At 48.0% G+C, this 24338-nt stretch overlaps 1 protein-coding gene and 1 long non-coding RNA gene across 6 annotated transcripts in view; one reads left to right on the top strand and one right to left on the bottom strand.

Moving 5' to 3' along the window:
• The window catches only part of CAMTA1 (calmodulin binding transcription activator 1), a 697561-nt gene extending 676183 nt beyond the window's left edge, over positions 1 to 21378 (top strand). For 3 of the 4 annotated variants that reach the window (XM_061602029.1, XM_061602031.1, XM_061602032.1), the window contains one exon: positions 17645 to 21378. In XM_061602029.1, coding sequence (XP_061458013.1) covers positions 17645 to 17711 — 67 coding nt within the window. In that variant the 3' untranslated portion in view covers positions 17712 to 21378. Of the gene's footprint in view, positions 1 to 11957; positions 12139 to 17644 lie in introns of all 4 variants that reach the window. The other variant, XR_009759573.1, reaches the window with a different exon arrangement.
• On the bottom strand, positions 18310 to 24258 carry LOC133372895 (uncharacterized). Of its 2 annotated transcripts, XR_009759575.1 has the most exons (4): positions 23992 to 24258; positions 23605 to 23789; positions 20851 to 21085; positions 18310 to 18781 (listed from the first exon to the last, which is right to left on the bottom strand). It is a non-coding gene; the product is annotated as an uncharacterized LOC133372895 (long non-coding RNA). The 2 variants fall into 2 exon arrangements; XR_009759574.1 differs by lacking the exon at positions 20851 to 21085.
• Positions 24259 to 24338: the final 80 nt, after the last annotated feature.

Genomic DNA, 24338 nt, shown 5'->3' with positions numbered 1-24338 from the left:
CTTGAAGACCTGGCTATTCAGGCAGGCCTATAGGGTTTTTGGGGTGGATTAGTTTTTATGATGTTATTAATTGGAAGGCTGGTTTTAAATTAATTATTGACTGTTTTTTGATTCATATGTTGTATTTATTGTGTTGTTGTACGTCGCCTAGAGTGGCCGTTAATTCGGCCAGATAGGCGACTCACAAATAAAATTTTATGTTTTTATTTTATTTTTATTAAGTCTCCCAACTTTCGCAGGCTTCTGTTAAGTGCCTTCTTGGCTCACAGCAATGGGTCTGCAGTCTGCACCCACTTGCCGGGGATGGAGTAAACCCCACTGAGCTCAATGGGTGTTTACTCCTGAGTAAGCCTGAGTCTTGCTGTCCGACATCTTCTGTGGGGCCTTTTTCTCCTCCCTTTTCTCAATGCATCTACAGAGAGAGCAGCAGTCTTACGTGGCACATAAAGGCGCCTCTCGGGCACAAGCCAATAGGTTTTAATGATTGTAGCAGTTAATGAGTGTGCACATTTTTCAGGAAGTAGAATTGGGGAAATGAGTTAAAACTATTGGGTTTATAGTCAGTGTTAATACTACTCAGAGTAGACCCATTAAAATTAATAGATCCAAGTTTGCCATGTTCATGAATGTCAATGGGTCTACTCTGAGTAGGGCTAACAGGATACAACCCATTATTTAAACCAAGCCGTGATCCTTTCACAAATCAAAGATTAAAACTGTGGTTTGAAATGAGTCAGCAAAGTGTTGTTTACGCCAAAGGTGGGCAGATTGGGATCTACTAGGTGATCTTTGGGTGACTTGCAGTAGATCACCAAGGGTTTCCGATTCCCAGTTGTTCAACAGTGCCAGCAATTTCCTCCACAAACTAGGCTACTGAAACAAAGCTTGAGGGGAAAGCAAGAATTGATTTTTATGTGCAAGTATGAGCTGGAGATGAGAATCCGTTCCTGGGCTCCGGTACTCCTAAATTCCCCGTGGCGCCCCTCCCCCTTCCGAACTTGCCGATGTTTTGCATGGGCTCCATCTGGTGGGTGGGGAGATATAAAACAAAGTAGATGCTGTAAACTTGGACCCCGCCCATCCGTGGTTTACATTCACCGTGACCTCCGTTGGCACACGTTGCTGGCAGTGCCAAAGCAGGAAAGGAGACAGCAGGGGGTCCCAGGTCACCTCCCCATGTGCACTAGAAGAGCTGCTGGGTCAGGCCAAGGTGGGCCAGTCACCTCCAGTCGCTGGCCTCCAGCAGTGCGTAGAGGCAAGAGGCCCCCGTGGCATCCTGCCTTCTTTTAGCTGGCCCCTGATCCCCCTCCTTCAGGAATTTCTGTCATCCCCCTCCTAAATCCACCAAAGGCACCACATCTGGTGGCAGCCAGTTCCACAATCTAACTGAAAGCACATTGCTTTTGTCTGTCCTGAACCTCCACCGGTTTCACCAAACGGCCCCAAATTCTCTACGCCTCTAGCCTCTGTCTCCCTGCCCTCACCCCCTCACTCTTTTGTTACCTAAACTAAAAAGCTCAAACAGTGCAGCCTTTTGGTTGTTGCCAACTGAGACCTACTCAGAGTAGACCCATTGAAATTAATGGACCTAAGTTCATCTTGCCCATTAACTTCCATGGACCTTCTCTGCAAAGGACCAGCATTGGCCGCAACCCTTTCTGTGTCCAGAAGAGGGTCGTCGTCATTTTGGCTGCCTTGCACCTTTTTGAACACCGACGCCCTTTTTGAACTATCCGAAATGCAGCCTTGCTGTAGATGTCTGTAGAGGCGCGAAGCCACTGGCCCCTCGCTTGGCAGTACCTAACATGTTGCCCTGCTCAGCATCTCCACGAAGCATGCTGAGTTCATTCGCTATGCTGTTCACCAGGACTCCAGGACGGCTTTCCTAGGTAGTTGCCATCAGCTCAGGCCCCATTGGTGGATTCATGGGGGCCGGGGACTTTTTGTTCTCTCCCAGAGGGCACCATGTTGCAACTGCCATTCCCCCAGTTTGGTGAGACCCTTTTGGAGCTCTTTGCAGCCCAGTTGGATGTTCCCCATCCTGAAAGGTTGAGTGTAATCCCACAAGCTTGGCTCCTTCACCTCCAATGTCTGGCCTCTGGTTGTGATGCAGATCCTTCAGGGAGCCCCTGTTTCACTTCTCTCCCTTGTGAGAAGGGCCTGTCTGCTCCACTTTTGTGTCCTGACATTCATCGGTGAGATCTGTTTTGCAACGGCCATCAGCTTACGTCTGCCTGATACCCCCTGAATTCCTTCATCTTAAGACTGTTAACCAACTGCAGACCTTTGAGCACCAATGTCGCCCTCTGCTTTTTCTCTTTCCCTCACCACGCTTAATGTTGCTTAATGCCCACCCTGATAGGGCCAGGGGTTCTGGAGAGATTCAGAAGTTGGCTCCGTCCATTCTAGGGAGCCCCAAAACGGTGTGTGAGGAAGAGCGCATCCTGGCTCTGTATGCCTTTTGTTGTTTCACCAAGAGGAGCCATTATCTTGTCTCCTCACAGCTCATTTACTCAGAGGGAGGTGGTCAAATAGATTTTTGGAGGTCCAAGTATATGATACCTTCTAACTCCTGCCCCTGTGTTAGTTGCCAACCATCTGGCTTCCGGGGCTTGCTCCCGCAATGGCCTCTGGGCTTAAAGCTCTCTGACTTTTGTACAGGGCCTCCCACCACGTGAGAGTAGGAGAGACGCAAACCCATTCTGCCTGCTCCCTGCCACAATGTGGGCAAAGCAAAAGGGTAGCCTTTTTGGCTTGTAGTAGCCAATCCTAAGTTTCCTTAGAACTTGGCAGCACTTTTTAGTGCTTGGACAGTTAGCTAGCCGGTGGCATTCCTGTAGCCCTGCCTTGCCAGGGTTTCCTGACATCCCTGGCACAGCAAGCTGCTAGTCCGGCACCTCAAGAAATAATAAGGCAGCCTTCGCTTTATCCTGCCCCACACAGCTGAGGTTACAAAGGGGCATATTGGGCAGAACAGCAAGGAGAGGGGGGCTCTTTGGAAAAGCTGCCAATGCCCTATCTTTGACTCTTAGGTTAATTGCATCTGTGATTCTGAATAATGCATTTCCATTTCTCTGGCATTAATTGTAACCTTAGTAAGGAAGTGAAGTTTTGTTCAAAAGGGCCAAGATGGCTGTCAGGCTTTGGCCAGTGTTTGGATTTAATTTTGCTTTGTTTGCAGCCCAGCCACCCCACCCCTCTCCCTGGGGTCACTGTTAAGGGAAAACCTTTCTTTATGCCTGCAATTATCACATAGGCATCCTAAGAAAACCTGGGCTAGCTTCTGAGTCAGAGGAAAAGGGTCTTGAACCCTCGGTTTTGTGCATTACCCTCTGGTGCAGCCACTCAACAACACCCCCCCCCCCCAGCAGGCAGCCGGTCTGCCCTCTTTGATCTGAAGTTGTTGAATAAAAGGTGTCTCTGTTGCCGCCCTGTGTGTGTGTGTGTGTGTGTGTCTGCTAATAGCTCTTTGCTATCGTTTTGCGCATCTGAAGCCCTCTGGTGGACCATAGGCGGTACAAAAGGGTGAGTTTAGCTGCCTGCCGGACTGTTTCTCTTTCATTTAAAATATATCTATATATATCATATATATATACATATATATATGTCTCTCTCTCTCTCTGCTTCCTGCTTGCTTGCATGGGGCTGCAGCTGAGGTAATGGCCATGAAGTGTCAAATGCATTGGATCCTCCCTGGGTCGGGGAACGTCTGCCCGTGCCACAACAACTAACCCTGTTGCCGTTACTAACAGGGCTGCCTCCATGACCTGCAGTCGCTGTGACAGTTGCATGAATAGAATCGGGGCAGGGGGGTCCTGTACATCAATCATGGGGCATGCTGATAAAAGGGACGGGTGGACGGACGGGTGCGCGGGCAGGCTGGGGGAAGAGCCGAGATCTGGAGCTTTTACTGATTTGGCCAAGCAACATCCTGCGTGGCGTGGAGGGCATCTGGCTTCCCCTCACCTCTTCGAAATTGCCGGGAGCCTGAAAATGAGGCTCTGGCCAGCAGAACCTCTTGGCACTTGGTCTGGCTGGAGGGTCAGAATGAACGTGTGCGGCCTCCTCGGGGGCCTGGAAGCACCGGCTGTCGGAGGCTTCAAGCCAGGGGCTGTGGGCTGGAGCTTATCCCAGGGAACTGGGGCGGGCGGCCCCTCCAAAGGCAGGCCCCGGGGGGAGCAGGTGGTTTGCACATAGCCTGGGCCACTGGCAGGCAGCACAAAGCCCTGGATGGGATGAACAACAGGAGTCCAGCCCCCGCTCCTTCCTGCTGAACTTCAGGATCCAGGACAAGCTCCAGGGGTGGGATTAGACCCAGGCCTGGACCAGGTGGCCCGGGCATGACCCGGGAGGCACCCCAGCCTGCTGTGTCTAGAATCGGCGCCACGCAGGGCCCGCTTTGCCTCTGTGCCTTTACAGCTAATTGCTCAGTAAATGGCTTCTGGAAGCCGAAATGCCAAGGCTGAAAGGAGAAGGCAACGAGGGCTGGGGTGAGCGGGGCGAGTGCAGGGCTGGCGAGAGACATGGCAGAGCTGCTGCATCGCGGACCACGGGGACCAGTGCCAGGCTTGTCCCGGGGCATCAGGCCATCTCCTGCGGCTGGGGCAGGGGAGAGCAGGCTTGACAGGCAAAATGGCCCATGTTCAGCTCCTACCGTCTACAGCAGCAGGAGAGGAGACCCTGGAGGAGAATTCTGCACCACTTCCTGTCTTCTGCACAATTGCAGCACACACACACCCTGGTGTTCCTGATTGGTTTGGGGGTCTGCCCCTGAAAGCAGCTCGCCAGCCAGCCCTGCAGTTTTGTCAGGCATCTTGCTCATGAGGTGACGGTTTTATTTGTTTAGTTTTATCTTTATTTGAAAATGTATACCTCACCAGACTAGTCAGCAAGATTCACTGGCCACGTCGCTCCTTCAAGGTGACAACAGTGATGAAGAAAGCTACCCTGTGGGGCACACTCTGGCACACTCCGCCCCTCCCATTCTCTCTACTGAGTCGTGCAGGATCTCCCCAAGTGGCTTAGCCACAGCTGTTTGCCCAGAAAGATCCGTACACACACTGCGGCTTCTAGAAGTCTAACCTCTCGGGCGGGGGGGCAGTTGCATCTTTTTGGACTGTGCCTTCTAATCATGTTGGTGGTGTTGAGCTCCTCACATTTCTTTTTGTGAATGCGTGGCAGGATTGCATTTTCTACAGTATGTGGTCATTTGTAAACTGGTTTAATAGCCGTTCCCTTCTCCCAGAAACCTGTCAGAGGAAGCCTCTATGTTGGAGTCCCAGCTCCCCCACGCAAAAAAAAATATACCCCTGGGAACTGTAGTTTACCACTTACAGAGCAGCTCTTTCCAGCACCATTAACAAACCACAGTTTCCAGGATTCCATGTTCGTTGAATGTATGGTGTGGATGTGCCGCTCAAAGTCACCACCAGCAAGAGCATTTCTCAACATCTTCCTCAAAATAAAAGCACCCAAAATTCCTTGGGGAGGAAATGAGGGGAGAGCAATGTGGGGTGCCTTTTGCAGAAACAGTGGCAAGCACCATATCTTCATTGCAGTGCTGGTGGATGGATAGATGCATCTTTTCCCCAAAGGCAAATCTGTGGGCTGATGCAGAAAAATCACTTTGTAAGGGGGTTGGAGAATGGCCTCACACCTGTGTGCACACTTGGTGATGGGGGGGAGGTGGTTCTGCTCAGTGCTCCAGTTCTGGGCAATGGAATTCGTTTTGATGCTCTTGACACCCATTGCAAAGTCTGTTGGTGCCTTTGGAAAAGGTGGGGGAGGTTCCCCTTGTATATAATACTTTATGAACAGTTGCACACTGTTCAGCTGGGCTTTTAAAAACATTTACTGATTGTCCTGTTTGTTTGTTGATGGTAATGCAGCGTTTGGTACCCTACAGTCAAAAGTGCCACTGTGCCCCTTCCCATCTTCCCTGACTGCAAAAGAAAAAGGAAAATCTCCCACATGAGCCTGGGAAAGTCACTGCATCCTTCTGGCGGGTGTGTGTGTGTGTGTCTCTCTCTCAATTCCACTAGGCAGAAATCCTAAAAGCTGGCCATGGGTGCCTTGAAGGCATGGCAAATAGCTTCAGGATCGGGTCTGTGGAGCAGCCCCACAGCGCAGCTTGAAAGCCTCTCTGAAGGGTGGAGTCAGGTGGGCCCATCGAATGCCTGCTCTGCCAGGTAGAAAGGGGTCTGCCAGGGCAGGAGAGTGGGGAGGTGAACAAAGGCCACACTTGCTGTGCTGCTGACGAGGGGGACCTGCGAGTCAAGCATCAATCGGGCTTGTTGCTTCATGTCCACTGTTTCAGAGCCTGGAGCTCCCCCAGAAGCATGTTTAGCCCATCCCAGAGCTGAAAGCAAAGTCTGCCCTCCAAGCAGAAGGCAGAGACCTCCTTAGCGATAGAAGGCATGTGGGCAGCTTGGCTGGGTTGACTGAAGCCACTTCCTCACATGAGCCTTCAAGGCTGCATTTGCCCTCAGGTGGGCCACTTTATAAGACACCCTTGCTTTGCAGCGCATCCTGATCTGTTGCAAAGTAGCAAAATTAGGCACTTGAGCATCTGAGTGAACTTTGTGTGTTGGAATCTTTGCTAAAGATTACACCTTCCCTGGAATTAGTCAGACTGAGACTTTAAGCTTCACAATAAGAAAGAACTACTTTATTGAAGGTCACTGATTCATAGGGTCACCATAAGTCGTGATCGACTTGAAGGCACATAACGACAAACAACTTTATTCTGGAAGTACATACTTGATAAGAAAGTGTTCTCCATCTAGCTAACTAGCTAAGTTGGAGTCGCAAACACTAAGCCTAGTGTTTGCCCTCATGCTGGGAGGAGAGAGACAAAGATAAATTATTCTTTTGAAGGGTACTAATTTTAGCAATATCTCCATGTTTTCTATGCCATAAATGCAAGCATAGTTTGTTACAGCAGTCCTTCACAATATTGGCCTCTGGACTCTGCTGGTCAACTTTATACATCCCTCCTTTCTTGGAAGCAGTACAAATAATTACACCCTCTCCAGAAATTCTGCAGAAATCTTTGTCAACTAGCACTGAACACCCTCTAGTGGTCACCTCGCTCACTGAAATTAGCCCATTAGGTAAATCTCTTTCTGTCTGGCAAAGTAACATTCCAGTCCCTTCCCCTTTTATCTGTACTTCTTGTGAGTCAGCAACTTTAACTTTAATCTGGAAGCCGCCTTGAGTTCCAGTTTGGAAAAAGGGAGAGGTATAAATAATGATAATAATGATAACAACAACAACAGAGCCTGTACATGGAGTTAGACTTTTAAATAATGTTTTTGCTTTTAACATGTGTTTGCTTGCTCCAGAATCGATATAAATTTTATTATTATTATTATTACATTCTTCAACATGAGTAACCTGTAAACTGTTGAAATCTTTCTTGTCTATTTAAATCCTTTTTGTCCTTCAGACATACCTCTTTTGTCACATTGATCTTTACTGTGAGCCTGTGAACCACATAGAAAACAGCCCTTGTCTAACACCTTTTGATTGTTACCTTTGTTCACCAGATTTGCATGTGACTGGTTTCCTTGCTAAGGAATGAGGCATCACTGTCCTTCCCTGCAGCAATTTTCTCGTTTTGCTGAAAGAATTGTTCCCTAATAATCTGATACAATTTCATTCAGTGTCCTTTGCTGTTGTTGCAAGATTAGACAAAATGTACTCATTGATTCTGGGAGGGAAACAGAGCAATTTTTGTTGGGTCATCCAGCTTAGTCCCACATTCAGCCACTCCCTGAGTCAATTCTATAAACTTAGTGAGATGTTCCTCAAATGAGTTGTTTGCAAATTAATGAGATTTCTTAACATGCTTATCAAATTCCTGTGCCCTTTAGGCTGGTGATTTGATTCTAGTGCAATCCACATTTCTGTTGCATTCTTAGAGTTAGTAATCAAAGGGATTTGTGAATTACTCACGCATTTCACTGTGAGGTCCTGAGCTTTTTCATCTTTCTCTGTCCAAATTCTCTTTGTTTCCTCTGAGGCTTCTGGTCCAGGCTCTGGATTTTTAATCACTTCCATCAGCTTCTGTTGCCACAAGTGACATCCCATCCGAAATGACCAGAGCTTCCAGGTTCCAGGAGAAAGTCTGTCGATGTTTAGCTTTTCTTCCATGGTAGCCATCCAAGAAAAAGGCGTAACTCTTTACTGACTAAACTCCGAAGGTCTTTTTCTAACTTCTTTGATTTGCAACACAAAAGCTCCTTTAATTACTCAGATCTGAGCTTCGCTAATTTTTTGCATGGCTGGGCCCCGTAATCTGTTGCAGAGTAGCAAAATTAGGCGCTTGAGCATCTGAGTGAGCTTTGCGTATTTGAATATTTGCTAACGATTACACCTTCCCTGGAATTAGTCAGACTGAGACCTTAAACTTTAAAATAAGAAATACCTACTTTATTCTGGAAGTACATACTTGATAGGAAAGAGCTCTACATCTAGCTAACTAGCTAAGTTGGAGATGCAAACACTAAGCCTAATGTTTGCCCTCATGCTTGGAGGAGAGGGAGAGCCAAAGACAAGATGTCTGCTCTCCCTCTCGAGAGAAAGGAGGAGGAAGGAGATGTGGTCAACATCTTAAGCATATCAGTCTAGCAGGAAGGGAGAGTCAGCAGGAGATCAAAGGATAGCAATCGGGAGGTCTCCTCTCTAGCTACCCTTTTTAACCCCATGCAGTCCAAGCCCACCAGTTCGAGCTGAACCACATATTCCAACACTTCTGACAGCTGACCTAGAGACATTCCAAAGGCTGATTTTCTCCACCACTTTGGAGCCCCAGAGCCTGGTTGGCAGACATTCCCCTGGGCTTCTCTTTTGGCCAGGAATGGGGGGGGGAAGAGTCCAGTCAGGCCCTTCTGTTATTTTGCAGATATGTAGAAGGCGGAGCGGGGGCTTTAATCTCACCGGCAACAACCGGCCATTTCCACACAGGAAATGGTGGGAAATCTGGACTTGCCTCAGCTAGTCCCAGCTTCCTTGGCAGGTGGACTTGCAAGAGGAAGGTATTCCTTGGGGTCACATTTAGCATATGCAGTTTTTGTGGTGGGTGGCACCACTCTGCCCCAGCACACTTGCCCTGCAGGGCAGCTCAGTAGCAATGGGTGTCCTGTCCCATTGCTGTCTTGCTGCTTGCCACCCCCCACCCCCATGTGCAGGGAGTCAGGGCTTCCCAAGGCATTGTGGTGGTCTCCTTGGGAGGAAGGAAACAGCCAGCTCAAGTCTCAGCCCGTCTCCCCTCCTCCTCTCCCAGGCACCTGAACAGCCAGAAGTGTAGTAATGGGGGGGGGGGACTAGCCCTTCAGTGTGTCCTGAAACCAGGGCGGCCCAGGAATCCAGCCTCAAAGAAGGATTCAGCATGCAAAGGGGTTCAAAGACGCTTCTGCCAAGGCTTGCAGGCCCTCCAGGCTCCCTTTCCTAAAAACTGCTCCTGTGCTCTTGCCCCCTTCTGTGGCCTGAGCTGGGGCAAAGGTTGCCCCAAATGGCGTGGAGTGGAGAAGCAGGAAAGGCAAAGGGAAGCCAGTCCCTTCAGGGAGGACGGGATGGCAGCATGGCCAGGCTCAGGGCTGCCTTTGTTAGCATGGCTCGTTTGTGCCTGCTCCCTCCAGGTCTGCCTGGCCCTCCTGCAGCTCCTACCACTGCCAGCCTGGCTTTTGCTTCAGGAGCTTGGCCGCTGCTCTCTGCTGCTGCTTTGGTTTCCACACAAGCGCAAGGGCAGCTGACGCTGCTCTTCCCTCTCCTGCTAAGGCCACTGTGCCCTGTCTGCCTCTGCTGCACAAGTGCCAGCGGGCCCTCTCACATTTGGGAATGCTGCCTGCTACCCAGGCAGCTCTTGCACCGTCCTTGTGTGCCTCGCATGACAACGCACGTGCCTTTTTTGGTCTCTCTTTGTAAAAAGCCGTTGGGCAGGGGTGGACTTCCTCTTGCCTGGGCCTCTGTTGGACAGGTTCAGGAACAGGCAAACGATGATGAGGGTTGAAACCAGGGGCCTAGCCTAGTAAGCCATCCTTGAGAGTGTGCATACGTATATCCGTGAGTGTGCGCATGCACGCATGCACAAGCCCATGAGTACACAAAATTGGTCACTGTGATTGGCTGGCTATACAAAGCCTGGGGATTGGACAGTCCTAATACAAATCTGGGGAGTCTGGTCAACAGAGAGCCGTGGTCTTCCCGCTCCAACACTCACTTCCATGGACTGACCTCTGAGACTTCTCTGGGCTGGAGGAGGTGCACCATTGGGCTGGGTTCAGAGATGGCTTTCCATAGGTCTGGCCAGAGCCTGATTTGGGTTGGCTGTCTCCAGAGACCTTCAAATTGGCTTCACGCCTCCTCTGCCTGCCTCACAGTGACTCACCATGGGTGGCACAGCAGCCACTAGTGGCACCACCGTCACTGGCCCATGAGCCTAACAGGAGTCACTGCATACTTTGGCAGGGGAGGAGGGGGAGATGGTCCAGCCATTTAGGTCGCAGGGAGCAGCAAGACAAGTGCAGAGCTCTGTGTGGCACTTCTGGTGGCAGGGTTCCCATGCAGCAGGTTTTCATTGTCTTGGCCGCACAGTTGGGGCCAGCGCTTGCCTCTGTGGTTCCCGGCATGTTTGCATCTCAGAACAGGAAGGCTGGGGGACTGCTGCTGCTGCTGCTGCTGCTCTTGTTTTAAAAAAAGCAAAGCAGGAAACGGGCCACAGTCCAGTGAGTGAGTTTCATTGCAGTTGCAGCTGGTGCCCCTCTTGTGTGGATGCTAAACTCTTCTTCGACGCTGAGCAAAGGGCCCCTTTGGCAGACGTGCACAGGGGATACCTTGGAGCCGCTCCCCGTCGGAGAGGCCTCTCTCAAGGGCGGACACACAGCAGCCTTTCAGAGCTGCTCTTTCCACAGAGCATCTCTCCCCCCAACTGATGTTGCTGGTCTCCAACTCCCTCTCTAATCTTTGGCCGTGCTGGCTGGGGCTGAGGGGAATTCCACAGCTTGGGGGATTGTTTTGCTTTTTTATCATTCATAGCGGTATATAAATATTTGTTATAAGTAAATGTAAGCCGCTTTGTGAATTCCACCTGAAAAGCACTATATAAATGCCTGAAGTAAAGAATAAACAAAGGGTGAGGTGCACCAGATTGGCTACTCCTGCTGCACAGCTTTGAAATTTACCCCACCTGGGAGTGGCTCCACTGACCCCAGCGTCTTTATTAAAACAGACCATAGCGCGTTCTTTGCTGTATTTGGTCAGGGTGGCCATGTATTTTGGTAAGTATGTCTCTTACTATATTTACAATCTGAATGAGCCGCTAGCCATTTGTTCCTAATTCCTGCCATTCCTGGGTCATTCTGGCTTTTTGGTTTCTTCTGAAGTCTCATCAGATAATCAGTTCTTGTGCCACTTGGAGAGTACACAGTTAGTTTTTGTCATTCTTTTTAAACTGAGCTTCTCATGCCTTGGACAAGTCTAGCACCTCCTTGCAGGATCAGGGCCTGTGAAGATCCTGCAGGGAGATGGGCCGCAGCTCCAGGAAGACTCTTCCAAAGGCAGGCAGGCTGCAGAATAAGATGGGTTTATAATTGGGAAGCAGCGCTGGGGCCGCTTCAGAAAGCTGCCCAAGTAGGCAGGGCAGTGGAGAAGCAGTCGGGCAGAGAGGAACCCGGAAGGGCCAGAGAGAATGGCGAGCAGCAGGCCAAGGTGGCCTTTCAGTGGGCAAAGGACGGGGAGAGGAGGAGGAGGAGGTTTCACTCAGAGGAAGGTGGAGGAGGCCCCAGAAGGAGAGAGGGTGGCCTCGGCCCACTCCTCAAGAAGACCGCTGCCACCACCACCCTCGCAGCTGGCTAAGTTCGTCTGAGAGAGCTGTTAGGAGGAAATAGCCGGTTGCCACGTGCGGTATGCCCAGGTGGCCGCAGCCCAAGTAATCTTGTTCCGTTTGCCTCTTTCAGGAGCTGAATGCTTTCGAAGTACAAATCTGGGTGTTAAGTTGCAGGCCACATGATGCTCTGGGGCGCCTCTCTTGCAGGGCAGTCACTCTTTGCTTTGCAACCCAAACGAGAGACCTGGAGAAAGGGAGCAGCCCCCATTTCCTAAATTTCCCACCAGCTATTTCTGCCCTAACGGCCACAGGTAACTGATTCCAAAGCCCCACCTGGGGGCTCTTCCACCTTCGCCCCCTCCACTGGTTGCCTCCCGACTTTCTGCATTGTCCAAACTGGTGTGGCTGCCAACTTCATTGAGCATCTCATTGGCTGGGCATTTGGGAGTCAGCTCTGACGCCAGACAGCTTTGCAAGCTGCTTTTTCCTCACGCAGCCATTTGTCTGCTCTTCAAAAGTCCTCACCCCCCACCCCTAGCTAGACCTAACTCATCTTGCTCACAAAATTGTCATAGTAAGTGTTTTTGGGGGGAGAGGAGACACATGGGCAGGGGGCTTTTCAGGGCTTCTGCTCCTTTTGTTGCTTCTTCCACACGTAATGCCATCTCCTTCGTGCAGTTCAGCACAAGAAAGTCCCTGCTTGTTTGGGGGGGGGGGTTCTAGCTGAAAGTTCTAAGCATCCATGTCCTACAAATTGTAAAGCCTCCTCTGATTCTGCTAATGAATCAGCCAGAAACCAGGAGCAAAGTGGAAGTGGAGGGGAAGCCTTTCTCCTACATATGTTCCTTGGTTAGAGACAGAACTTGAACTCAAGCAATTTGAAAAAGGCTCCCAGCAGAAGGGCACCATCCTCCCCTACCCCCCCCCCGAAAGTGCCTGTGGAATCTCCTGTTTTTATTGCCCCCCCCCAATTCTAGGGTGGAGTTGCAGAAATAATCTAAAAAAATGACAGCCAACGCTTTAGCGGTGAGTAAACTGGCCTCTCCATTTTGTGGCAAAGAATTCTTGACCTTGCCTCCCCTCTTTTTGTGTTCAGTGCTAGTCCTAGTCAGAGTAGACCCATAGAAGTTAATAGACATAACTAACAGGCCCATTAATTTCAATGGGTCTACTCTGACTAGGACTTAGATGGACAGAAACCAAAGTTCTTCACTGCCGAAGAGAGCTTGGACTTGCCTGGGAAAGGCCCAGAAACAGACCTTCCTTCCCTGGCTGTGGGGTGCAATCTAGGGCTGCCCTATCATTTCACATGGGGGGTGAGGAGTGAGGCTCAAGAGACCCAGCCAGTGCTCCATGCAGGGGAATGTGCAGCCTCCAACATGCCCCCCATCTTCTGCAACATGAAAGGGGTCTCTCAGCAGGCCAGTTGAGGTGGAAAAGGTTCTCGTTTGGAAACCACTGAGGCATTTGGCTCAGGTTAGGCCAAGAAGACACACAAACCATTCTGAGCCTGGGGCATTTGCATATTTCTTCTGGACAGAGAGACAAAAAAAGAATGCCCCCCCCACCCCGTTTTACTGTGTGATCCTATTCACATGTACATCCGAGTAAGCACCACTGAGACCACGCTAAGATACTCTCACATCAGGAAGATAAATTAAAGCCGGACCATACATTGTCTGAAAAGGGGGATTTGTACAGTTAGCAGTCAAAACTTGGGGGATGAATGTTACTTGGCAACAGAGGCCAGGATTCAAGCACAGGGTAGGGCAAGCTGAGCCCACAAGGGGTAGCATGTTGGGGGGATGCACTCTGTTGTCCCCCCCCCTTTCAGTCTGATGTGGAGTTGGTGTTGCAGCTCAGAACGTGTGCCTCTGCTTGTGGGATGGAAGTTTTAATATGTTATTATTAGATTTATATACAGCTTATATGCCAAACTTTGTTTTTATTATTTGATTTATATCCCGCCCTTCCAGCCGGAGCCTGGGGTGGCTTCTATTGAGCGACGCAAATCACAGTGGTCTGCCTATAGAGGAATCTTTTGCAAAAAGAAAAATAAATGTCAAACAGAGTAAGGATGTGATTTGAGCTGGTGGTCTAATGGTTATATTGTACCTGCACCTTCCTTCACTAGTAGTATTATTCATTCATTACTCTATAAAACTTGTAAAACATGATATAGTGTTTCAGACAAAGCATAACATTGTTTTAAACCTGCCTGTGTTTGAAAGAGTTACTCAGACAAGTTAGAATCATGAACACGGGAAAGGGCTGGATCCAGCTGCACCCATACCTGGTTGTCTGCAGCCAGTGGGCCACGCCTCCATCCCAACATCGTTGCACCCAGCTGAGTCTGCACCAGCTCTCTGGGTACGTCTCCCTGGCCGGCCCAACTGTAGGGAGGTGAGGGCCATTTTAAAGGCTGCTGCTACATCTTGTGAAATGGGTGCAGGTCACACCAGACACTGCAGCCATGGCGTCTGGCCCGCAATTTCAGCTAAGGAGCATTCCAAATACCTCAAAAGTCAACAGGCTTTCCATTGAGTAGTGAGTGATGTTTAAACCTCAGCATTCAAGCAAGTCGGGAACCAAGCAAGGTGTTGCCTAACCCAGATGTGGGTGACATCTGTGATCTTGCAAAATCAAATTTGGGATGTTGTGAGAATCCGCATGAATTTTCCAGACAATGGCAACTGGTCTGCACCAGTCCAGACACTGCATGCCGATGGTGACAGATGGTGCCAACAAAGCATGGTTTGCATCCTGCCCAGCCCAGCAGAAGTGCTCTGTTAGCATAGATTTTGCATGATTCAGCATGTCTGCAAAAGAGCCCGGCTTCAACTGACCCTGCATGTTCTCAGTCATACCCCATCACAGGTGGGTTTTACACCACAGTAAGTGGGTGCACAATGGGACCATGTAGGCATTGCACGGAGAAGCCACCTGCCCTGACGCTTGTTTGGCTGCTTCTGAATGCAACGTTAGCATTGCCTCACAACTGAATGGGACCATGCTGCCCCTACCTGGGGCTGCAGTTAGAGAGAGCAGGGTGGAAAGGCCCTCCGCTGGAAGGGGCTGTGTGGAAAGTGACTTCCTCCTGCTAGGCAGCACTATAAAAGGGAGAGGGTGGCCTGGCTTCCTAGGGCAGGCAGGAAAGGCCTCCCAGCCTTGGTCTTGACCCAGGCGCCCCTCAGGACGCCTTGTGGGCAATGCGGTCTGGCAGGCTGTGGAGAGCAAAAAGGCAGTGCAATGATTCGGCCACCAGATGGTTATCCATGTGATGATGGTTTCAGTTGGTGCAGGGCAACTTGCCAATTTGCTTGTTCAGCCAATGGAGGTCCATTGCAAAGTGATCTTCACTCTTTAGTGTGCGCTCGCTCTCCAGCAAAGACAGCCAGGCTGGTCTGGTAGTTGGGAGCAGGTTGCCTGCACCCACCTTGAAATGTTAATGCTTAGAATGAGCTTCCGTCTTGCCTCCTTTTATTTATTTACTTATTTATCTATTAAATTGATATCCCGCCCTTTGTCAAGAGACCCTGTGGTGCTTTATAACACAGGACATAACCATACATGTCTGTACATAACATCTGTACATTACAAAAATATTAACCAGTTATAATAAGAAATCCGTAACAAAATGCAGAGTCTCCCAACGTAACTTATTACCTACTTATCTCGGGTACAACTGGAACACATGATATAAAGCAGAAGCAACAACCTAAGAAGTAAAAGTAAGGGAAGGGGAAGCCGGGAGCAGGCTATGTGCAGTCCAAAAGCAATGTCCAAATAGCCACAACCTCCTCAAAAGCAGAGCTTGGAAAAGTTTTTGAACTACAGCTCCCATGAGCCCAATCCAGTGGCCATGCTGGCTGGTGCTGATGGGAGTTGTAGTTCAAAGAAGTAACTTTTCCAAGCTCTGCTCAAAGGTAGCTCTTCACTCTCTTCCCTGCCCTCACAGGAAATGACAGGCCCTCTCAGCTCTTCCCTGGGAGCTTTCCTGCCACCGCCCCCCCCCAAAATCTCTGCTCTCCCCCTCCCTGCCACTTCCATTCCTTGGGCACCTGCATGAGCAGCCTCTGGCATGCAGCAGAAGGCTGAGGGTCACAGGTGGGTCCAGGGAGAGACTGGCAGCATGGGGGCATTCGGGGGCTCCATGTGAAGAGGCTACATGGCACCCTGCCTCTCAAGTGTCAGTGGTTTTTACACAAAATGCCATGGGAGGAGCTGGGGGTGGGAAATCCAGATCAAGACCCCGGCTTGTTGAGTAGGAGGGATATGAGTAGAAAATTCCCATTTGCCTGGACGGCTCCCCCCTCCCATGCAAACTCTGGTCAAGACTGGGCCCACAGCAGAGGGCAGAGGGTTCACACACACATGCACACCACCTACTGGGATCCCAATATGGATCTAGGCACGCACACACACACACACACTGGCAATTTGCATTCCCCCCCATCCCTGAAAATCTGCGCATAAAGGACCTCTAGGTCACCTCACATGTAATTTGGCCTGGGGAGGGGCAGTAGATAAAGTGCAAAGCAGCAGGAAAGCAGTGCTAGGCAGAATGGCCTAGGTCAACCTTTCCTGACCTAGAGCCCTCCAGATGTTGTGGACTACAACTCCCATCAGCCCCCAGCCCACACATCCCTGTTCCCAGGAGCCTCAGCATCACATGGCCATGGTAGCCTTCAGCAAGGAAGGTCTCGCCATTGCGGTTCTCTCCTCTTTTGTTCCAGTCTTAAATTCAGTTCACCACATTTCTGCAGCAATTTGTGCTTTAAAAAAATTCTCATGACAATTCTTCATCCTTTTAGTCCAAATTTCTCATAATAAAACACATTTTATATGCAGTTTTGACTGATACACACATTTTTGCAAACAAATTCTCATCATTGTTTTAACTCATACCTTCATTTTTATGCACACTTTCCTCAAACACATGCATTTTTGTAAAAATTGGTTGGAGGCCTGCATGGCAAAATTCAGAGAACTGGATTTTGCAGGATGGCTATTTTCGGGAAGTGTGAATTTGATAGGTTCAGTGTTAAATGCAAACTGAATCAGGTTTCTTCCCAATGCCTCCATGTAGTCCAAAACAGCGGGAGGGCACTGGATAGGACCGCTCACCTAAGGCAAAAATGATCTGCATTTTCCAGAAGTGGTGCTTTGGGGGGGGGGGCGCTGCCTACTCCCTTATTTCAGACCATTTTCCTTCCAGAGCCCTGTGCCCAACCTGCCTGCCCTCACAGCAATACGTTTCCCAGGTGGAATTTCTGAGTGTTGCTGCCGGTGTCCACTTTGTTCCAGAGCCTTCAGTAAAAGAAGTCTACATGTCCAACCACCTGGTTACAAAGCCTCTGCTCAGGTGTTTGGACCAGGCCTGTACAACTGAAGCCGCGCCATCTGGCAGCCTCCTCGGTGCTGGACAACTTGTCCCATTTTGGCAGCCCCCAAAGCAAAGCATCTCTGCTGGGTCTCCTTCCTGGCAATCATGTGGCACCGCTTGCTGTGATTAACGTCATTCCCCCAGTACCCCAAGGACTTACATGTAGGAGGAATTGGGTGTGTGTGTGCGGTGTTTAAACCTATTTTTTTCCCCAACTGATGTCTATAATCTTGTATTTTGGGACAATACAGTTTTGATGTTTCTTTTGTTGAATAGTTAGGGGGAAATGGGAGAAAAAGAGGTTGTTATATCATTTGGGATTTTTTTTAAAAAAAGAAAAGAAACGCGGAATGCCTTTTACTTTTTTACACCAAGGGGTTTGGGAACAAAAATGTCACAGCACTCCCCATTTTTCTTGTTTGTCTTTTCAGAGTGAAAGAATTGAAAAAGGCCAAGGGACTTGAAGAACGAGGTGGCGGCAGCAGCAGCATCCCATAGCAATGTGACATTGCTTTTCAGACTGTTTTCATTTTCTGTTTTTAGCAGAAACATGCAACAACAATTACAAAAAAAATGATTTAATTATTAAAAAAAAAAGAAACTGACTGCAGTGCCGAGAATTTCGACTGCAGGATTTTAATGGTAATGTTTAGTCATTACATTTGCACTTTCATGGACAACTTTTAATTTGTTCAGCAAGACATCTCGGAACTCAAATCTTTGGTTGGATCATGGGGGGGAAAAGTGACATGACCCAGAAGGCGTTTTCATGAGTTGCTTCATTCCTCTCAAATATGAAAAAAGAGAAGCAATTAATTATCCTTTTCATATAGGGCTGTATTAAAACAAAACAAACCATGTGTGGAACTGTACAAACATAATACCAAAAAAAAGCAAAAATCCCACAACCCAAGAATGCTATTCCTGCACCTGTCAATCATCTCCAAGACCCGGAAACATTGGGATTCTCTGTGGAAAAGTGTTGCTTGCCTTGGGTCTTGCTCGGGTCCTCCATCCTTCCTCCTCCCTCCTCCTCCCTCTTCCTCCATCATCTCCTTTGCACACGTGTGTCTTTCTGTTCTTCATCGAGTCTTTGCAACTTTTTAGATCTGCTGGTTTTCAATGTATCCCGTGGGACTTTTCCCAGAAAGCTGTCAGTGTTTTTAAGGCAAACGGGTATTTTGCAAGAGGGTGGGATGGGGGGGCGGGGGGGAGAGAATGGGTGAGCAGCTCAAGCAAAAAGATCCTTTTGTTTCGGTGTTTTTCTTCCCCCCCCCCCTCTCTCTCTCTGTCTCGCCTTCAAGTATATCAACTGCCATATGCACTTCTCATATTGGGCACTTTATTTTCTGGCCTTACTTCACGCAAGATTTTTACTTATTTAATTACAATGATTTGTAAAGCATTTTGGTAACCTGCAGACCTCTTGTTCGACCGAAGAGTCACGTGCAAATCAGCTGACTGGACATTTCTACCACCGAAGGGAGCATTCATTGTGGTGCTGCGTTCCGGCCAGTAAATTTCTTGTTTTGGCTATTTCATCTAAAAAAAGAAAACCTAGGCAGTTTCTGTATATAGAGAGAAGGTAGAAATGAAAATGAGAAATAAATATTTGAAAGGGAATATATTGATTAATTGCTAAATATTTTATTCACAAAGGGTCAATAACTTGGCAAGAGAAATTTGCGTATTTGTACAGTTTTGTCTGAATGAACGAGAAGAGTGGATGTTTGTACATATTGTATATACTAAAACAGATGTGCATGAATTCAAGGGAAAAAAGAAATGAAAAGCAAAGCATTAGTGGCTTATGGTCTGTAAAATGAAACAAAAAAACTTTATTTCACTATAAGAAACTTTATTTTAAATGTTCTTTAGAAGAACATTTTGCTAAAGCATGATTAAACTGCAGAAGCAAAAGAGCTAAAATGTATTTAGACTTAGGAAAAAACGCAAAGAAACATTACTTTTTAAAAAAAGAGTTATGTTTACATTTGATTTTGGCTACCAGGAGTTTATTTGAATTTCTTTTAATCTTCTTGGTTACCTTTTTAATATTTTATTTAATTTCTCCTTTTTTGCCAATGGTGCCAAGTAAAGTGAATGCTAATATTGCTTAAGAAAAATTAAGTTATTTTGCAAAGCAGATAATCATAAGAATACAAAATTGTATCTAGCTTAACACCATACACTCTCACTCCAATAAAGAACACTTAGAATGAACATAAACTAAAAAATAAAAATAAAAGAAAAAGAAATAGTATGAAAGTAGAAAAATATGTTTCACATATCCATATTTCCTGCTGGAAGTCAGACAATGTACTAAAATTGCACACAATTCTTTTTTAAAAAGTAAAAAATTTAAAAGATGCAAGCAGGTTTTGTAGGGGTGTCATGGAATATTGCTATTTCCACATAGACAGGAGCCAAAGAAATCTGTTTTAAATGAGTCACTTCGATTCTGAAGCTGATGTGAAATGTAGACACTGGGAAGCGGGGGGAGGGAATCCTGATTTTCAACTGCACTCTGCTGCGGAGGAAGTCCAGTGGAGTAATTTGGCTTTTGACTTGGTGTTGGTCTGGTTAGAGGTGGGGGGGTCTGCCTGCCTGCTCCCTCCTTCCCATCGGCACACCCACCCCACCCCACCCCACCCCCCGCTAGTTCCAGTTGAACCATTACGGAGGGGTGAGTTGGTTGGTCCAGCCTTTCTAACTGTTTGGTTTATGGAATAGTAACTGTTCTTGCTTGATCCCAGGCCACCAGAGGAAACGTTTAGTCTTGCTCAGAGGCTTGTTGCAAAGCCTAAAAATATAATTCTGTGAAGTTTTTCAACTGGTGTCTTTAAAAAATTTAAACACACAAAGATTGTGGCAAAAAAAAACCCCACCCACCAACAATCCATAGAACAAACGCCAACCTGGGGTCAGAGCTCTCGGTGCCTTTTCTAGCGTTAAAATTGTATCTCTCTCTTTAATTGCTTTCTTTCTCTGCCAAGACGGAAAACTAACTGCGGTGTATGTGTGCTGAAGCTCAGGCTCAGAACTCTGTGCATTTGTTGACTGCTGTTTGATGGCCCAATTCAGGAAATGGGAAAAACACAAACCACCCAAACCAGGGCCCGGGCCCCAGGCCAGACCTGAGGCCCTTTGTACATGGGCGCAAAGAGACAGGAGTAGGCAAGGAGGGACACTTGCTTTGGCAGGCTTGTTCTTCGGGGAGGGGAGGAGAGAACAGGGTGCAAACAATGTGCATTTTGACTGGCTCTGGACTGACGTTGCTTTCCCCCTTGAGGAGAGCACTGACCTCATTGGCCATTTTTGAGCCTGTCTCCATTTGTCCTAAGGGGTTCCAGAGCCTGTGCTATCCTGAGGTGTTTCAACTTCAACCCTTCCAGATCTACAGGCTTGGTGGTGCGTTGAGCGAGTGGCAGCCTGGTCCCTCAAGGTGCTGTGCTGGCGGGAGCCCCCCTGGCAAAGGAGGAATTGCTTGTGCCAGCAAGGCAGGCTGAGGGTCATGGCTGTCATTCCCCCCCCCGCTTGTTCCTCATAGAGCATGGGGGCGTCCTTGCTGGAATGGCCTGTGTGTGTATTCAAGTTTGACACGTGCCAAAATGCCTTGCTGAATCAGGGCCATCACCTTTTGGCATACCGATGACCTCAGGCATGATTTCTTTAAAAATGCTCCCAAGTTGTTTTTTTTTCCGCTTGCCCTGGGTTGCAGGACTTGGTTAGAAACAGGAAGATCCCTCCGGGCTGCCCTCCTGAATAATAATCGAGGTTTCTGAGTGCTTGGGTCCAGGGTCCTCTTGTGTGTCTCCCCAAAAACCAGAATTGCTCCTTTGTGTGACATCACATGTATGAAACAAACAATCCTGTGTGAACGAAATACAGAATATAACATGATCCCCCTCTATGGTTGCACGCTTAATGGCAGTTCCACACAGTAGTTGGTGCCCAAACAGAGGGGAGGGGGTCCCCGAGACTTGCATGTAAACCTAGTATAGATGTCTCTTTTTGTAAGTTTTATTTTTGTAACTGTGCATGTTAAAAGCATCACTGAATCAATGGATCTATTGAAGAACCCAGCTGCTGGAACCATGCAAAATGTTTTGAATTGCCCTTAAAATATGGAAAATGTTTTCTGAATGCTTTATATTCTTTCTGCTGTAAATTAAAAATGAAGAAAATTTCCCCATTTGAAGTGTGTTGTTTTTTAAATATATTTATGTATTTATATATATAGCTGCTCCTGTTTAAACTCTCGGGTAACCAGGGAGTTAATGGGGGCACCTGTTCAAGAGTGCAAAAGGGACATCAATGAGATTGTTGTTTAAATTAATGCCAAATAATTTAAGGTTTTATTTTCAGTAAGGAACAATTAGGCACATTTCCAAGATGGGATTATGTGTGTATGGGGGAAGCTGGTATGCACAGCTGGCTGGTGACCAGTCCGGCTTTGCACGAACCCCTTTGCTGGTTTCTGCATCCCTAAAACAGAACAGGACATATAGCCATTTAATATCATTACTGGTTGTTCAGAGCTGGGACCCTGGGCAGGAGCAGTTGGCAAGTTTCAGTTTTGTTCTTACACAACAGCATTTGAGGAGAAGCAGCCTACCTATGTCTCCAAGTCTAGAATCCAAAGAGTTGGAAGGGTTATCTAGTCCAAAGCCCCAAATGTAGGAAGCCCTGCTGTGGTACCCTGTGCGAGGCCATCCAGCCCCTGCTTAAAAACTTCTCTAAAGAAGGCCCGTGCACCAGCACCTGAAGGAACTGTAGTCTAGCAATGTGTGGATCACACCCTTGGCTGCCACTCCACTTGAAGGAAATCGCTGTCATGCTGATTAGGGCCTGTGGGGCACCCCACCCAAGATGTGGGACAGATGTGCAACAGGCTGCGTTTAGTGTGACTTAAAGGGGCATCTTGCGATGCATGTGGCTGCCTGCCTGCAGCTGCAAGTGGACAGCCTCCCTGACTGGCACAACTACCCTGGACAGAATGGAGTCTGGGGGGTCAAGACGCGCAAGCCAGTGGGGCCAAGGGACAGGGCAGGAGGCACCCCACTCTTTCTCATAGAAACCTATGAGTTTTGAAAGTGCTTAAATTATGACTGCATTGGGTCATACTGTTTATTTTTAAATTGTATAGACTATAGGAAGGAGATTCAAATCCTATACCCACTTACATGGAAGTCTCACTAAACTCAGTGGGAATTACTTCTGAGAAGACATGTATAGAGTTGCACAGGGAAGACAGGTCCCTGCCCTGGGAGCTTACACTCTACAAGGCAGCACAGAGGAAATCATAAAAGGAATTCCAAATTCTACAACACCTGCATGAGAGTGAGCCACTGAAATCATAGAATCATGGAATCATAGAGTTGGAAGGGGCCTTGTAGGCCATCGAGTCCAACCCCTTGCTCACAGCAGGAAATCCACAGCTAGAGCATCTCCTGCAGATAGCTGTCCAGCCTCTGCTTGAAGACATCCAGTGAAGGGGATCCCACCACCTCCCTAGGCAGTCGGTTCCATTGCCGAACCGCCCTTACTGTCAAGAAGTTCTTTCTAATGTCCAATCTGAATCTACGCTCCTGCAACTTAAAACCATTAGGGTAGGCCCTCTGGGTCAGCAGAGAACAAATCTGTACCCTCCTCTATGTGACAGCCCTTCAGGTACTTAAAGAATGCAATCATGTCACCCCTCAGCCTTCTCTTCACCAGACTGAACATACCAAGTTCCTTCAACCTTTCCTCATAAGACTTGTTCTCCATACGGGCTATCATCCTCGTCGCCCTCTTCTGGACCCGCTCTAATCTTTCTTAAAATGAGGCGCCCAGAACTGAACGCAGTATTCCAGATGAGGCCTGACTAATGCAGAATATAGTGGGACTATTACTTCCCTCGACCTGGAAACTATAGCTCTGTTTATGCAGCCCAAAACCGCGTTTGCCTTTTTTGCCGCAGCATCACACTGCTGGGTCATGTTCAACTTGCGATCCACTACAATTCCAAGGTCCTTCTCACACGCACTACTGCTAAGCCGGGTATTTCCCATCCTGTACCCGTGCTTTTTGTTTTTGTGGCCTAAATGCAGTATCCTGCATTTGCCTTTATTGAATGTCATTTTATTAATTTCAGCCCAATTTTCTAGTCTATCCAGGTCCCTTTGGATTTTATTCCTGTCTTCCATTGTGTTAGCTATCCCTCCCAGTTTCGTATCATCCGCAAACTTCATAAGGCTTCCCTCCACCCCATCGTCTAAGTTATTGATAAAAATGTTGAAGAGTATGGCCCCAGGACAGAATTAGTGGGGTTAATTCATAGCAGGCATGCATAGGGGTGCACTTAAATTTTTTCAACCTGACCCAGTCATATCTCAACCTTACCTACCTCACAGCGTTGTTGTGAGGATAAAATGGGAAAGCTTCTTGTACTGCTACTCTGGACTCCATATAGGAACATGAAGATGAAGAGGAGCTGGATACCAAGCTCTGTTCAGCTATGAGACTGATGAGCCAATCTTGGGCCAGTCATTATCTCTCCACCTAGCCTACTTCAAAGGGTTGGCGTTGCTGCTGTTGTAAAGAAGAGAACTGCCAATCATGTGTAAAATGCAGGTTGTAAAATACTGCTGACTAACCCCCACCCCAATTTCCCTGCCTTCCTCCACCCCATCCAAAAGTGGGAAAAGCTCAGGCAAAGTGTCAGCAGGTTGGCACCACCAATGAGGTCATCATTTCCAATCCCGCCCCCCCAAAAAATCATGAAGTTGCTCACCCTTTCATCTGGGGCTCAGGCCTCAGTTCACACTCGTCCTCTCTCATGTTCCCTGATGATGGCAATGATAGTTCTCCAAAACAAGCAAGCAAGCCATGTGTTTGTAGTTCATTGTTGTTTTCACTGTTTTTTCACTGTTTTTGATTTCTTGTTTTTAACTGTTTTTATTGATAATTTTATTGTTTCTTGTAAACCACTTAGAGATGTAATTAAAAAAAACCCAACACAACGACTGCCTGGCTTGCTCTGAGAGCTTGCTGCCCATGAAAGAAGCCACACTGCACATGCTCACAGCCTGCATTGCGATTGGCTGTGGGCAGCAATAGCCCTGCCCAGCCTTCTGCTCT

Source organism: Rhineura floridana, chromosome 18 (assembly GCF_030035675.1).
Source record: "Rhineura floridana isolate rRhiFlo1 chromosome 18, rRhiFlo1.hap2, whole genome shotgun sequence".
Classification (NCBI taxonomy): Eukaryota; Metazoa; Chordata; class Lepidosauria; order Squamata; family Rhineuridae; genus Rhineura; species Rhineura floridana.
The sequence above is the reverse complement of the archived record's forward strand: the minus strand, read 5'-3'. Positions and strand labels throughout refer to the sequence as shown.